A 17526-nucleotide genomic window follows, 5' to 3' on the forward strand; every position below is an offset into this window, starting at 1 on the left:
GGTGGTGACTGCTCACTCCTTCAGTTAAAGCTCAACTGCTTCTGCTTTTTAATGCCTGGCTTCTGCCTATTGCTCAGGTGGGATGCCCTAGGAAGAAAACCCAACAATGACCAATTTATTTTACTTATTTAGCAAGACTACATGGAATCAATCACTAATCAATCACTATATTATCATTAAAAAAATAGATCTAATTCAAAGTCCAGGGCTACAGCTGTAGAATAAAACTGTACATGAGTTTTGAAAGTAGGGGGAAAAAAAAGACCTTTTTTAAAGAGTTTTATTTGTGAGTAGAACTTAATGATACAAGAAAGAAAGAAAAATACAGGACTTGATTTTGCCCCAAAGTGTGTAACCATACCATACATAACTACATTTTTAATTCTTTGTATTACAATATGAAAGAACAAACTACAAAATTAGAAATTAAAAATCATTGCATATGTGGTCAAGATAAATGGGAGGACTCCATTAATGAACTGAAACATATAGCAATTAGTAATTTAATTACGACCTTGGCAATAAAACACAATTTAGCAAAATAAGTATTGTATGCTTCCTAGTGTACAGAGGACATACAAGGTTAAAGTACAAGCTCAAAGCCATTAGTGCCATGCAGTCCTTACTAAACATTACTGTTTAGGGGTCTCTCTTACACAGTGGTTTAACTGCTGCTTCTAGTTCCACCCTACCTCTACCCATTCCAAAATAGGTGAAGTTCTCAGGGTATTAATTACTACCTCTAAACCTCTCTTCTCATTTGAAGCCTTACAGCTCTAAATTGTCATTTCAGCTCTTTCCCCTTCCCTGTCTGAAACCTGTCCAAGGTATCAATACGCCTGAGGCCTAATGTAGGCCTTCCAAATCTATCCGACTGCTGAACCCTTCTGTTATTTGATGCTTTCCACTGCGTGAATTGTAAGGCATTAGTTTTCTGCTGTTTTACCAGTTGCAATGTTTAATATTGTCCTAAAAGGTTACATCCATATTCTGTTTTGTTACAGACCCTTATTGTGAGTCAAAAGTGTTTCCTTCTCCCATACAGGAATTTTTAATGTTTTCTGCTGTTACAACCAGAAATGCATAATACTTGAAATCTGAAATGGTAAACAACCTTGTCCACTGTTGGCTGGGATGAATCATTTATGGTTTCTGGAGAATCCTTGCAGGCTTTACCTATCTGATCTTGAAACTACTTTTATGATTAGTGATAGATAAAAGCATGGCAGTAACTGGAAAATGGCCAATTCAGTGGTGTAAGGGATTTTCTTTTCCATACTACATGTTAAACAAACACATACTTACAGCAAACTCTGGAAATACATCTTTAAGGTTAGTTGGGATTTTAATACCTCACTGCTAGCAACAAAAAATCAAGAAATACCAGTTTTTGTAAGTAAGTGAAAATAATTCATTTGTAAAAAGTGTTAAATATCCAGTGGAATACATTTAAACTTTTATCATGAGAAGGAATGAACGCAAAAGGCTGCAAAGAGGTTTTATATGCAACAGGTTTGCATATGTACCCAAGGGATTTTTAAGAAAAGGGTGAAAGCCAGGCTAAGGCCCCAAGGCAACTGCCCCTGCTTTACCTCACCAACTGAAAAACTTCTGAAATACTTTAATACAGTTACTTTTTTTAACAGCCAAATTAACTTGTGACCGATTTTTAGGGCGGCAAGGTCATAAGACAGATTTCCCTTAAACTGCATTTACTAGAAAAAAAAAAAACTGGGCTCTTCAATGCACAATATGAGCAGAACACACCATCGCTATCAGTCCTCCTAGACAAAGTTAATTTCAAGTGCCAGCTACAACATAAAGTGAAAAAACACTTTCATTTTTTTTTTTTTACAATAGTCAGATAGGGGGGGAAAAGAGAGGAAGGTGCAGTATGGATAGTCTCAAAGCTTTACTATAACATGATCTGTAAGCACAAGATTGCAGAAGCTTACATCTCTCACTTCAAGAATACACTCCCTGAAAATACCATTGCAAAAGCATCCTCTCTGAAATTCAATATTTAAAAAGAAACTTACTTGTGACTGACAAAACATTGCAGAAGACCACTTCTTGCAGTAAGCAATTTGTGTTGTATTTTTAATTGTGAATACATTTTTATTCTTACGTAAAGCAGTGTGGGATTTAAATTAAAAATAGTGATTCAGTGCCTTCCACATGGAAATCATTTACGTTCGTTTACAAATTAGGGATCAGATCAGTGGTAGCTGCTGAAAACACAGGATTAGCACCTTTTTGCACATTGATTTCTGGTTATAATCTTAAACAATCAAGCCATAACTTGAGGGGCTGGTTGGATTACTTGTTGCATTCATTTACATAATAAGACAAAACACTCAGTACAATCTGGTACATTCTAGTGGTTAATGAATTTTAAAATATGACAGTGTTTCTGCAGTGTGTTTGGCCTTTAGGAGTCACTCTTCTTTTTGTTCTTCTTCAGGAAGGAAGGAGTGCGAAACTTCTTTTTCTTTTTCGATGGGGACTTTCCTGGAGATTCATCACTACCTGCATCAGCTGCTGTTCCTTCCTCAGTTGTTGGCGTTACTGGCTCTTCAGTGGGTTGAGACTGGGGTTCTTTATTTTCCACTGCAGGTGATTCAGTTTGGCTTTTGGGCAGATCTTCATCACATCTCCCTTCCTCCTTTCCCAAGGGAGGGAAGCTGAGTGCTTCTGAAGGCTCATCAGGGGTGAGATCTGGGAGGGTTTGCTTGAAAGTTGCAGCATCACTGTCATCTTTGTAAGACCGGTCCTGCTGTGTCTCTAATGGATGGACAGAGAATGACCCGGTTAGTTTATGTATGTGTCCCTAGAACATAGGAAGCGAAGCAAGTTGATGGTGAGTGCTCTGTATAAAACAAAAACAAAACAACACACTAAATATATTTACTTTGCATAAAGCCTTTGGAATAGGTCTATTGTCCTCTAGCTTTGGGCACAGAGATAGAAATAGAATATTCCAAAGTTTTGTTTGTTTTTAAGCTGCTTACTGCAGAAGAGAGAAAGCTGAATTCCATCATGCAGGTGTAAAGCAGAAGTCTAAATAGTTAATTTTATTTCTCTCTTAGGTTGTAGCTATAACATTTGCAAATAACAAGAGATTTTAGTACATTAAGAATGAATTAAACCTAGTTTCTGTTGGCATTGAAGAGAATGTCATGAAATTCAGCTTTTTTTTTTTTTTTTTTTTTTTTAAAACTTGGTGGGGTAAGATTAATTGCTGGTTTGTTCCGATCTGAGATATGGAAATCCATTAAGTTCCAGGCTGTTGGCCTGCCAATTTTAATTGCAATATTTAGGTTTCCATTATATTCTTCTATGAGTTCTAACAGATGGAGTTTCAGAATACAATTTCCTACCACAAAGGCTTCACTGCTTTTTGCAAGATACATGAGAATATAGTATGGATTCTTGTAAGTAAAATCCATGTAGTTCATCAAATTAAATGAGCTCAGCAGGTTATGCAGTAGGGGTGTGTGTTTGTTTGTTTTTTTAAAACAGATATGGGATGTCTAACACCAACACTTACCCCTATATAAGGAGGGTCCCTACAGCACAAGGCAAAGAAATCTTGTGATAGCTTAAATGTCCAAAGGTGAATTTTACCACTACTTTCTACATTATAACACTTTTCTTATTCACTACTGAGCTTTAGGGATGTTCTGTTTACAGCTCTTCTGTGTGCATCTGTATTTAACATGGACTTTAAAAAAATTTCTTGTGTTTTTCATCACTGCACTGAAGCTGGAAATACTCTGTTCGCTGTGTCAAATACATCCCTGTTGTCGTTATAGAAGGAGAAATCTAGAACAAAATCCAGGCCATACTCATTTGTAAGGCACAGAAAAGAGGCAACGTTTTTTTCCGTTAAAGGTAAGAGCTTGTTAGAGCAAGTTGGCCGGCGTTTATGTCAATTTCAAAAATACTGAAGGTTTCACAAGAATTTACAGGAAATGTTTGATACACTCCCATTTTTCCTATGGAAAAGATACTTAGTGTCCTTTTTACTTCTGCCAGGTGGGATTAATGATCTAATACACCTTACAGGACTGTTGTGTGACTATCTGGTAGGAAACTAACATGTTTTGCTTGGAGCATCATGAACTTCTAGTATGTTAAATAAGCAGAACACACTAGTATTCAGTGCCAAACACTCAGAATGCACAAGTTAGAGGTTTGAAAGTTATAATGCAGACAGAATTTAAAAGAGAGAAGGCAATTACGTACATTACAAGCTGTCTCCTGAAGCTGTAGTTTAAGCTGTGCATGTATGTAACACGCACAGAAGCGCGCACACAGATCTGTAAGAAGCACCACCTACAATTCTTCACTACTGCTTTTTTAAGTTTTACTTCTTCAGGAATTAACTGAAAGCATTAACTGGTGTGATGGTTAAGAACAGGTGCCATCTTGATCAGTCTTGATTTTTTTTTCTTTTTTTAAGCCAAGTCTAAAATGGGGGGGAGGGGTTGAAAATCCTTAAAGAATAGGAAGCTATTGACATTTCAATAGCATTTGCCAGTTGGCCTAAACATTACAAAAATACAAAATGTATGATAACTCTTATCTAGGGCAGCTATCCTTCCCAGTCTGTAAAATAACCATCACCTTTACGAAACAGATTAACATTAACCTAGAATGAAACAAACATCTTATTTAGCTCTCTGTAGATAACAATCCACCAGAACTGGGGAGATCTACAAATTCCACATGAGAGAAAGAAAATATACAACATGTAACAGGCTTACTATTTTGCTTGATGGATTCCAGTAACCTAGCCAGGAAGGTTTCAAAAAATATCTTGCTGCAAAGCCTATGTACAATTCAAGAACTCAACAATATCTCAAAGTTTCAACAGTTTTTGGTACAGTAAGTATGTCTACAGCCATGCTTTCCCTTTATACACATCCACTGTAGCATAAGAGAGTTTTGAAAATTATCACTGATGCTTGTATTTACAATTCACAGTATTTATGAAAACAAAGAATTTTTTTCCCCAACACAAACAAATGTAGACACACACACACACACACACACACACACACAAGCTATGCTATAACTGAGTTAACACCACAAAACACTTTTCTGATTTCTGCTACGCTGAAACAGCCAAAATTTGAGAGGTGGCTCTATACAGAGTACACCATCATTCAACAGAATTCCTGCCAGTAAAAGCTGTCATGGCATTAACTCCTAGTTACTGTAGTGTATAAAATAAGCTTCATGTGTTTGTCCCGAAAAACTTATACAAGTAGAAGAGCTCAGAAAATACAATTATCTGAATTTAACAGAATTTATAAAGTTTATTAATAATGTCACAGTTGTCTAGGATGTAGTTTGACTTTCATGTCTAAGACAAATACAAAACACTGACTTTTGGATAGAACAGGACATAAAAATGGAGGGAGCCAAACAGATTACCTAAAAGTATACTTATTACTTAGAGTATAATCTGATGTAGCCTCGCAAATCTAGCTGAAGCAGCTGTAGAAGTTCCTGCCACCAACTACTTACTATTAGTAGTTTTACTATTACTCAGTTGAAATTTGAATTCCCCTACAGCTGATATATATATATGTATATGTATGTATGTATATGTGTATATATATATATATATATATATTTTGTGTGTGTGTGTGTGTATAAAAACATAAAACCCGAGGAGCTCCGTCCCCACTTCCGTGCAGAAGTCAGATGGATTAGTTTAAATCAACACCAGTGATAACACTTTTGCACTGAAATAGATTAAGATTTCTGTAACATTTCATTACCAGGTCTAAGTTATGCAGCCAGAAGCAAACTGTTGGGGCAGAAACTCCCAGAACTGTTTCAGCTATGTCTGAAAGACAACTCCAGACTATTCCTTTTTAAACTATGAGGAGTCAGAGACACAAATATGGAAACACACAATGTCACTTTCACAGTCTCTTGTAAAAGAAGAGTGCATTTTAATGTAAATATCTATGACTATCTAGAATTTCAGGAAATCAACAACTAAAGAAGTCAGTGTCTCAACTGAAAAGAGCCTGCTTTTTTTTTTTTTTTTTTTTTCCAAACACACAACACACCAAAAAACTCAGTAAACAAAAATGCAAAAGCAAAGCAAAGCACATAAGCAGGTCAGAGTATGGAATGATACTTACTATGGTAACAGGTACTCTTTAGCATATCCATCTCCTGTTTGTAACGCAGCCACAAGAAGAAAAAAGCACAAGTAGAGAATCTATGCATTCATCACAGCCATTGTGTTAAATTAGAAGAATGGTTGCAACCATTCTTATAGAAAACAGAATGAGATGAAGTAGTGAGTGGAAGACTTTAACAGACAAGTGATATATCCAATGTACAAGGTAAAGGAAACAAGACAAAAATTAGATTACACCTGTTCAAGACTTAATATTTCTTTTTTGTTTTGAGGCAATTACAGACTTTCCCAGCCCTGCTCTCATTTTAGTTAAAATTACTACATAAGGTTAGTGACTAATAAAATTAAGACTCAAATTGAGTTGGAAAAATATATACGGAGGTGTAATCCAAGTACAATAATGTTTAAGAAATGTGCAGTCAGTGAAGGAGATTTACAAAACCATCTAATTTATGTCTGGTTCATCATCAGACATTATTTCATTTTATAAGAGCAATTCTCTCTTGCAGAAAACGCACAAAGGGGGTATTCGGCTGAGAAACATCAAGACATGACACAGCAATTCTGAAGTGGTGATAATCTGTCTTTATGTTAATGCACACTTCTTTATTATTGTAAACATAACTCCTATTACATTTACAGTTTATAAAAGTTAACACAAGAAATAATTTACCTTTATTAGGTACTAGCTCGTACATTATCATGCGTCAGTCACTAACGATGCAGTTACTGGCTTCCCCTGGCCCGCAAATGAAAAGAACATACCTTCCTCTACTTTAATCGGTGTACTGGGAGGAGTGCGAGCTGAAGTGTGATCAGGGGGACTTCTCTCTTTCTGTTGTCTGCCATCTTCTGAAGGCTCTGCAGATGTAGAACAATAGAAGTTAAAAAAAAAAAAAAAAAGAACAAAACAGACAAAATGTTTCAGCATGCGGTAAGGCAAGACCACTCTCCTCCCCTCCACACTATGAATACATTTTTCTGAATCAAAATTCTGCTAGGATATTCAATAATACCAAAACAAGCAAAAGAAAAATAAGTGATAGTTTGATATCAACAAAACTGTTAAAGTCAAAGTCTGGCTTTGTTTTTGTGTCCCCTGCACCCCTCACCATGTAAGGGGGAAATAACAATTGTTTACAAACTGATATGGCAGCGTTTACAAACTGCTGTGGCAGACTGTTTGAGAACTTGTTAGGAAAAAAACTTAAGGAAAATATAAACAAGTACATGGACGAAAATGCTACCGGACTTGCACACAACAATGTTCTTTTGCTTGCTTTGAATTGTTTGCTGAATTTCAGAGAAAACAAAATTGCATACCAAAAGAAAAGAATGAAAGACTGCACAGATAATCACAAAAACATGCAATAATTAAATGATTCAAAACAGATTTTGCAGTAGTTTGCGTATTTGTTATTAGTAAGGAGGGTTCCCCTTGCTTCCAGGTTTTAACAGCCCTATAGCCAAAAGAAAACATTAATGGAGTACACCTTGTAACAGGAACAATACTAAAACATTGTTCCATACAGTCCACCTAAACAATTAAAAGTGAAATCAGTCCCAGAGATGATGGGAGTCAACTGAGAGAATCTCCAAATGATGTAGATAAAGAGTTTGTTCCTTTGATTGCAAGCACAACTATACCATATTCATAATACCTGAGGCCTCAGCCAAAAGGTCAGGATTAGACCTTAATGCTTTGACCACTGCAGTATGAAACTCCTTATGAGATGACTTCTGCACATCTGGCTCTTCTTGGTTAAGATGTGTGATGACTTGCTGCGTGGTCTGACAAGAAACCCATGCAGCAGCAAACTGAGTGTTATCTAAAGATTTAGACAGTGACAATACTTCACGATCCTGTAAAGTCTTCGTATCTGCTCCTTGAAAGGTTTTTGATCTGCCTTTCAAATCCAGAGATTTTTTATCTGGAGTATTTTGCTCACTGATGTTCTGATTTCTAAGCAAAGTACTCTGTTCCCCAGCGGGTGTCTGTCTCAGTAACACAGTCTCTCCACATTTTGAAATCTTATCTAAGAAGGATGTAGCAATGTTACTGAGAGAATAAAGGTATGCAGTTACAGAGGCATAACAGCACAGTATCCCACTTCCCCAACCGGCCCAGTACTCGTGCAACTGAAAACAGATGATCTACAATGTGTTATCCAAAAGCTGAAGCATGGAGCACACACTACAAGACAGTTCCTGCATCATTCAAACTGTAACAGATTAGTGGAAATGTCCTAAGTAAAATCCCATGAAGCTTAAAAATAAGTAACACAGGGTAACTACTCCAGATGTAATAATGATCTCTTTTTACAGCATGATTCAGAATTTTATCATCCTTTAGAAAGTCTCTGCTTCTGGGGAATCCTCGAGATGCACCATCTCCAAGCAGCAATCAAGTTTTGTTCTGCATCTTCCCAATTCAGATTTCTTGGGTCTACAAATTTCAACAAGTTAGAAAACTGCAACTTGCTGCAGAAAAGCAACATCATTCTTTCACCTCAGACTATCTCCAGTGCTTAGGGAAACAAAGCAGAACAAGCTGCAGTTCTTTGCAGTACCTGAACGTTTCAACGAGTGAAGTGTCAAGATTTCTAGAACCTAGCAGCAGCAATAACTGGCCATTTTAAACACCCTTTTTTGGGTACTAGGAAAATTTTTCAAATAAAATCTACACATTTTACAGAATACCCCAAAACCATTAAATTGCACTATCACCAATATGCTTTCTAAGTTCATAATTTACACTGGAAAACTGAAACACAGAAGCTGAATAACAGTTCCTTGACTTCGGCAGGTAACCCACAATCCAAAGTAATGCTGCTGTTATTACAGCCACTTGCAGAAAACAACACACAGGCAAACCCACCTTCTGGCCCCTTCTGCTTTCTTTCTACTTCTTTGCGATATTCTTCCAGTTCTCGATCAGTGAGCTTATTGAAGGGATTTGGTCCTGTTGTGCTCACTATGACTCTTGGCTGATACTCTTTCTCAATTATTGCCTTTGATGCAGTCACCAGTTCTCCCTGACAAAAAACAATTAAGATAAATCTGCGATCCAGCAGTAACTTGCAGAACCCTGGAAAGTACAGAAGTCACAAAGCAGCCAAAAATGAAACAAAAGATAATTTGAAAAATGCTATATTAATTTTCTTTTAGGTTTAAAGAATAAAATTCTCTATTTCAGAATTAAAAAGTAATAATAATTTACAGCAGGTTAATGTTAAGGAAAAAGCAGGTCTCATCAATTATTTTCGCAGAGACATCAGTGTTTTCACCAGGCAATATCCACCATTAAGCAGCAAATCAAATAGCAGCCAAACAGTTTAGCTAGGTCATATTTGAAGTCACAAAAGTATCAACTTTCTTTTACTCCCAAGAGAAACAGGACACTAGGCCCAACTGCACAGCAATCTAGGCATGGCGTTCCTGTAGAAATTAACAGGACTGGCAGCTAATGCTCATAGGTTCAAATAAAATTTGAGTACGGGAAAAGCCATTTCTGGTAGCTTTTATATAACATCTAACAGACGTTACAGTAAAAGCCATCTTGTACGTATTCTGTGTACACCAGATTAACTGTTTACTATAAGCTATTTGTAAGTAAATAAGGTTAACATAATCTTATTATGAGTTAGCATGTTCACTTCTATAACATGTCATACAAGCAGGATAAAAATTTATACAAATAAAGCATTAGCAATTCTAAATACAGTAAGCCCCAAGGGACAAAAACAGCTGCATCAGAGATTCTCTCTGTAATGGCAAGTTTTTTATTTTTTCTTCTCTAAGCTTATGGTGAAGACTAAAGTCACTGGCTTCACATCATCTCAGATACAGAAGACTAGTTGACCCAATAGCTGCCCCACCTTTGAGGTGTCTTGTCTAAGAATTTGTCTTCTCACCCGATACTCAGAACATTACTGAGACACGTTTGAAAACGACTGATGCGTGTGATCTGTGCTTCTCAGTGTGATTCCCAAGTTGTCTCCATTGCCAAAAAGAGGGTCATTTAACTTCATTACCAAAGTAGCGTGGGATATTGATTGGCCTAAATCATTTTCACGTTTGTATTGGTATTTTAAAGAAAGCATAAACACGTGAAGAGTTTAAGAATAATCACAGTGTGGATGAACACACAGGTATTCCACCCCCCGTCCATGCTTGACGGCCAAGCAAGAGAGCTTCACTATAGAACCGAAAACGAGACAAGACGGAATGTTGTTTTGGACGCGAAGAGCGCTTGGGACCAAAAGGTCAGGACCAGAAAGGTGCCAGACAAGAATGTCTACGTGGGATGAGGCAAAGAGCAGTTAGATATTTCTTGAAGCCTCACAAGAGATCTCCAGGAACCTGCACTGGCATGGAGAAATCCAGGGCGATAAGAATAGCTGGTTCTTAGAATCTACGCTTCTATTCAGGAAGCTCACGTCAGCCAGAGTACTGAAGAACACACAGCGTTACCACAGCTCTCCACTACAAGATCCTGAAGAGAAAGATTTACAAAACTTTATAAACTGTCTCTCGTCCTAGATGCAGAGGGTCCGTAAACACCAAAAGTCTCAACTATTTCCACTAAGCACCTGCTATCTTAATACTAGAAAACCTCAAGTTTGATACTTACAGCTTTTCTTATAGGATCATACATTAAAAGAAGCCAGAAAACATCAGCCTTTACACCAATTATATTTTGGCGAACAAACGTAACACCTCGCCCGCCAAACTACAGGCTCCAGCTTTTAATGACAGCAGAAATCGGTACCCATGCAATTTTAGCTGTCTATTTCTGCCCATCCTCCCAAACTAAATAGGCAGTCTTTAACTGAAACATCGGCAATAAGCAACAGGAACCTACTAAGTACACAGGCAAATACATACAGAGAGTATTCTAGGACTGTAAAAATCAATAGAGAAGGAGCAAAACATACAGTGCACGCTGACGTCACTGAAATGTTTAGGACTCTTAGAAACTTGTCTGCAAGATAAATCCAAAACGACTGGATAGAACGAAACGAAACGAGATTTTACTCAACGCCTATGAAGTGGCAGCAACAAACAGCAAGGCATGCAGTTTGCAACAAGATCACTAATTCATTGGCATTACGAATGTTTTTTCTTAAGAGAACACCTTTGTTAACTACCGAGAAGTAAAAGCAGCACTAAGTTTATCACTTACTTAAGAAATTCAGTACCAAAGACGGGAAAATAACACAAAGGGACCTGGAAAGTTGAATATGAAATCAAGATTCATCAACCAGAAAAAATGTGTGTGTGTGTGTGTGTGTGTGTGTGTGTGTGTGTGTATTCATATATATATACACATACATATATGAATGCACTGATGCGCAGAATTTTAAACAGAATTTATATCAGCTGAATATCTTTGACTCAAGAGAAATAACGTTTAAAAAGATCACAGGCAACAACAGAAAGCAGATTATACGTGACAAATAAAAAGCACTTGTGTTTTTGGACTGCAAAAGCAGAAGACTTACATGACAGCCCAGCTGGATGATAGCGATTCTAGTATCATGGAGATGACTATTAGAGGTCTGACTACCCGCATCAACGCTTGACTATCAATAGCGTTTCCTCCACCATAAGAAATAGTGGATAAATGATATCTATAAACAGAACGTATTTTCACTCCCGAGAAGTTTGCAGCGACTTACTCACCCAGAATGACTGGGCAAAGGGAAAGGTAGTTACGGCTAATGATGTACCTTCATACTAAACTTAGGACTTCACATATCCTACACGAAAACTCTAGATTATCAAGTCATTTTGCAACTTCTCCACTATATCCTGCTTTCAAAGAAAAACTGAGAAATACAAGGTGATCAACATTTAATAGACAAGTACTTCATCTTATTCTCAGGGAGGGGTATGAGCAAAACTAGCACCTTATACATACCATTTTTCCCATTAATCAAACAATATATTCACAGTAACTGACTAAAGTTAATCAGTCTTAATACCATCTGACATTAATGTAGTGCCTTTATCCAAAAAAACCCCCAAGATCCTTAACGCACTTTTCAACTTGGAATCACCCTTACACTCCAGTGCTACCTCTGGAGGCAGAGCAGAGAGGCTACTCATTAAGGCACAGAATTTTCATTTTAAAATAAAAGACAAGAAATGGGCTATTCCCTTGTACTTCAAATTCTCTTGTTTTAAACACTTTTATTAGATTGCAGGATGTCAGTGGTAAGAATAACCAACATTCTGGTTCAGCCAAGACTGCAGCAGAAGCTCAGTTAACCAAGTCTGTAACATTAATAAAATCAGGATGCACGAGGAGCTTGTGTTGCAACATGGCGAGGACTTCTCCCAGCGCTGCCAAAGCACGACAAGGCAAAACGGAGCATTTACTGATGCAGCTGTAGGCAGACAAGACTCAAAGCATTACATGCATACTGTACACAATGCGGGAATTTTTTCACCCAAAATCGTGTGTGTTGATATAGTTGATATAGCTTTCAATGTTAATTGAAAGCATAATATATTTTTAAGTCTTATTGCAATCAGAGATGGAACTTTTCACTCAAATTGTAAATGAGTGCCTAAAAATTTGTCAGCTGAAAACTTCTAATTATCTGGTACCTAAATGTTCTTAAGACCTTGATATACAGGTTTCTTTCTTACAGCTTCATTTACTGTGGGATTTATGTGGGTGTCATTAGACTGTGGAACAGGAACTATACGAACTATGGCATTGATTTTCAGCATAATGTTTCTAAAAAAAATTTCTCCGGCTTTTTTTGCAACAAAAAACTCCTCATTAAGAATTCAGGTCACAATATTTATTAAGATGATAACGAAATTGGCCACTCCTACTCGAGCTGACATTCTGAATGATCTAATTTTACAGAGTATTTCAGGAGGGAAGCACTTTCACAGCACCACAAAGGAGGAATGCATCATTTGGACACCTAAACCCTAACGTTATATCACTAACAAAACCATATAGCCAACTGACCTTTCTTGTTGGCTACTGGCTGTCTTTAAAACTCCTTATAAAATATTTGAGTAATTTTATAGAAAGACGATGCAGTTAGTCAAAAAGAATACCTGAAAGATACCTTGCACATTACTGGTGAAAGAAATTGCCTGTTTACCATAACCAACGCATGTCTATCATAAAAGTCACCTTTTGCTTGGAAGGTATTATTAAACAAAAAAGCTACTACAACAAAGGGCAGGCACTGCCTTGAGGAATTTGCTTTTTTTTTTTTTGTTTGTTTTTAAATCTTGCATCCGGAAAGAACATGTTATGATTCTTCCTTTCAAATATGGATAAAACAAATCATAATCTGAAACACTTTTATCAAATTCTCAGTATGATAAAGACTATAATACAAACTGGCTGATTACTCCCAAGAAAGGTTATAAAGTCACGAGATTTGCAGCTATAACGCAATTCAAATTGTTCTGGTTTTTGATGAGAAAACTGTTCTGATAATAAGATTTTAGCCACAACCTAGATCAAGATTTAAAAAATTGTTAGAGAAAAACACTGAGACAGAAAAGAGACCCTGATGCATATCTACACCCTGTACACTTGGACATTAGATTACCTCTACCTAAACGCCTAAAAAACTTGGGAGAGACAGACAACTAAGGACAGATTGTTTCCAATATGGAACTGTTCCTATTTACTCAGTCTCAAAGGACTTCACCTCCCTTCCCCTGCACACCTATTGTATCTATTCTGTATTCGAAGTATAATACATAAGCCAATAGCATGAATATATTAACAGCTTCAAAGCCAATGTATTTCGAATGTGCGAGGCATTATTCAGTATCTCTTGTACATCAACTCAGGAAGTTTTAAGGAAACACAAGACATCTAGCAATGTAGGATTAAAAGCTGGCAGTGTTTGTCAGCATGACACATCCCGATCATGTGGATATCTTCAGAATTACACTGATGTAATCAGGCTGAGCTTAAGCTAGCTCAAAATGGATCTCAAATTAGAATAATTCAATATTAATAACATGCGCAAAAAACCTGCTACATGCACAACCTGTTCAGCACCTTCACATCAAAAATGTTTCCCCAATAGCTTTTTTTACACACATATATGTATAAAATCAAAATCCTTAAATAATACTTTTTACAGGGTAACTTAACTGCTTGTATAATTGCATATACGTAATTTGGAGATCCATCTATTTTTTTTCCTTTTATAGCCAAATCATTAGCTCAGAAAGGGAAGAGGTCAAGGGTAAGGAAGAGGTAAATGAAGGGTGAACAATAGTATTTAGAGCAGTATGACAGGGCAGTACCTTTCTAACAGACAGAGATTTAGCGGGACTAAAGGCCTGCTCTGTGAGATCGAGCCCTTCAATAGTTTCCGTACAGTCTGAGAGGGGAGCATCCTGCAACAGTAAATTGAGTAAACAGAGCAAACCGAGCCCGGGCTTTAAAACATCAACCAAGAGCATTATGATGCTTGCTAAAAAACATGCAAAGAAACAATAACCGGTAGACAAAATTGCAGTGACAGTGGATTGACATGCACACAACATGACACCCAAATGAATAACGCTATTGTCATGGTAAGAGTAGTCAAACTCTAAATTTAAAGTGTATCAAAAAATACTTACTGGTGCAGTTAAAGCACTCAGATATATAGAGCTTTAAAGTCATTCACGTGTGTTTAACAGAGTAACCGTATAGCTCTAACTTTTATTTTGAGCTATGATTCACAGATAATCTCTTCAGTATATCCAGATATACTGCTTTCAGGTTTTACTGATGCATAATAGCTCTTTATTTTGATCGCTCTTCAAATAAAGTATTGTGAAGCACAATAATATATTCAACACACAACACTACAGCCCCAAAATGAGCTTGCCATGCCCAGTATTTAATACTTCAAGATACATAAACTTGGAGGAAAAAAACAAAACAAAACAGAAAAACCCACAAGTTGTCACAAAGCCTGACTAGTTTTGAACAAGAATCTAACCCATATAAATAAGCCTTTTGAATTTCATGCATTACATTCAGCAAAAAAAGAAAAAAAAAAAGCCCCCTCCACAGACATGCTTGAGCTACATGACTGAAGCTTCTTAAGTTTCTGATCCTGAGCACTCTTGCAAAGAGAACGGCGTTACCTCTAACACTTACCTTATAAACAGTTACTCTCTGCCAATTAAAGAATAATTTTATAGTGACATATTAGGTGAACGCAGAAGACATAGATCAACTTTAAGCTAATATTTTTAGGCATTTTGTGCTCTCACCTGTACAAGACTCCTGTCCACAACCACCCCAGAAAGAACCTGGGATTGAGGGCCTGCAGTTTTAATATCTTGTAAGTTTTGCTCCCGGATCTGTAAAGGAAAGCAGCAGAATACACGCACATGAACAACAAAGAAAAGTTAACCATACTCTTTTAATTGAGAAAAGGGGTGGGTAAACATGCCAACAGGCTGCAACTGGTGTAGATAATTATGGGCCTACTCACACCAGTAAAGCTGTGATTATGAGCATTAGCTGAAGATAGGTGACCAAGGTTCTGTTTGTTTCCCCACGTTTCTCAGAATTTAGTATTTGAGTGCCACAGCGCACACTGTCCTTTGCTTTTTAGTACTGGCTTGTGGTGAAACTGCACAGATCAGGTGGCAGACAAATCCACTTTGTAGAGAAAGGTGGGGAGAGATGAGAATCACAAAGGTCGTTTTTACGCAAGTCTGCTGTAAAAGAATGATCTGGTAGAGGTTTCTATCAACAGCCTACAACATAACAGTATAATCTACCTACAGGATTTTTGCAAAACACTGGTTAACATTCAACTTTTGTAATTAACCGGGACCATACTTCTGGAAGGGCACACAAGTATTTATCTGTGTATAAAATGACACTCACTTCAGAGTATTCAAAAACACCCTTTTTGTTGCATCCTAAATACCTCCTACTTCTTTCCATACAGAAGATGGCAACAGAATTATGATATTTTAATGTAGGTATTATCTACTTAAATTAGATATCCTGTTATGGTAAAGAAAGCATAACAACAGGCTCAAAATGTATTTCTAAGGTATTCTGGCTCTTCTTCAGAAAAAGACGAAGAAAGGGATGAATTCCAAAAGACCTCGATCTTACAACTGCAAACTAAAAAAATAGCGCTTGATTTATACAAAAATGCACATACACAAGTATAAAAATGCGCAGTATTATTAATGCTTGATACTTCAGAAAGCTAAAGTATAAAAATCCTGTATCATCTGTATCTCCTTCTCGTCATCAGGAGAAGGAAAAGTTGTCACGCAGTTAAGTTTTACTTCTCTCCTTTTAGACCATTTCATTGAAGTTTTTAACACAGCAATATTTTGCGTTTCAAACACCAGGAAACTGCTTGGCAATTTCATTGGGCTTCTCATTTAAGAGATTACTATTCAACAATGCAAAGTCAGGAAGAACAGACGCTCTATCAACCTTATACACATTCTTTCAGCACAAATCAGTTTCCTGACAGTAGCCCTGCGCACAGACTTCCCTGGGACACCACGCCAGCTTCCATGTTCTGTATGGCCATCACTCAGGGGCAGCAAAGCAATCAAGAACAAGCTAAACATTAACAAGATATATATTTAGTATAGAACTGGTATATATTTAGTATTTACAAAAAATAAAGGAAAAACTCTACACATCCAACGCTTTCCTGTCAGAAGACCGTTGACTAGAGTAATCTAAAATTTGAAGACTGGAAGATTAACTGCTTAGGCCACTAAAAATAAAAAATAAAATAATATTAATAAATCCTAAATGCCCTCAAATTCCTGCAACAGTCACAGCACATTATAATAATATAATAATATAATATGGAGAGATCAGTAGCCTGCTACAGCTGCAAGTGGTAAAACCAAAACAGGAAGACAGGCCACTAACGTGAAAGTATATGATTTCAGGGGACAAAATTAATACCATAAACCCTGTGGTGTTTTTTCAGAGATATTCAGCAACAGTGAAAAAGCAAAATTAAGGTTAATATGACTTAGCTGCAATACTGAAAATCTACATGTTGGAACTGGTCTTCAGTAACAAAATACAAGACAATGCAAGTCTTCATATGGTGGATGGTTATCCCGTCCCCCCCGAGCTCGGTACTGGTACAAACCCTAAGCATTCTGAATCTGCTTATAAAGGGTAAGCACCATATAGCAGCTGTGTTTTTAAACCCCAAAAGATTCCATTGTAGCAAAATAAATTAGTTCATTACAAGCATGCAACTTAATGTAATGATGGAAAAAAAAAAAAAAAACATTTTACTGCTATTACAAACCTTGTTCCTCATTTCTTGGACCTCCTTTGGGTTAGTGTTCAATGGAACAAACAG

The 17526-nt window shown here is 36.9% G+C and overlaps 1 protein-coding gene across 26 annotated transcripts in view; it reads right to left on the reverse strand.

Moving 5' to 3' along the window:
• Positions 1 to 262: 262 nt before the first annotated feature.
• Positions 263 to 17526, reverse strand: part of ADD1 (adducin 1) — a 69638-nt gene continuing 52374 nt past the window's right edge. For 4 of the 26 annotated variants that reach the window (XM_068943505.1, XM_068943502.1, XM_068943506.1 and 1 more), the window contains exons 11-15: positions 17473 to 17526; positions 15431 to 15520; positions 9045 to 9201; positions 6932 to 7027; positions 263 to 2784 (exon numbers count right to left, since the gene is read on the reverse strand). The exon at positions 17473 to 17526 is cut by the window's right edge and continues 48 nt beyond it. In XM_068943505.1, the coding sequence (XP_068799606.1) occupies positions 2432 to 2784; positions 6932 to 7027; positions 9045 to 9201; positions 15431 to 15520; positions 17473 to 17526 (750 nt within the window). In that variant the 3' untranslated portion in view covers positions 263 to 2431. Of the gene's footprint in view, positions 2785 to 6163; positions 6199 to 6931; positions 7028 to 7827; positions 8203 to 9044; positions 9202 to 14467; positions 14561 to 15314; positions 15333 to 15430; positions 15521 to 17472 lie in introns of those variants that run through there. The other 22 variants (XM_068943490.1, XM_068943487.1, XM_068943491.1 and 19 more) reach the window with 13 other exon arrangements.

This window comes from Struthio camelus, chromosome 4, assembly GCF_040807025.1.
Source record: "Struthio camelus isolate bStrCam1 chromosome 4, bStrCam1.hap1, whole genome shotgun sequence".
Lineage (NCBI taxonomy): Eukaryota > Metazoa > Chordata > Aves > Struthioniformes > Struthionidae > Struthio > Struthio camelus.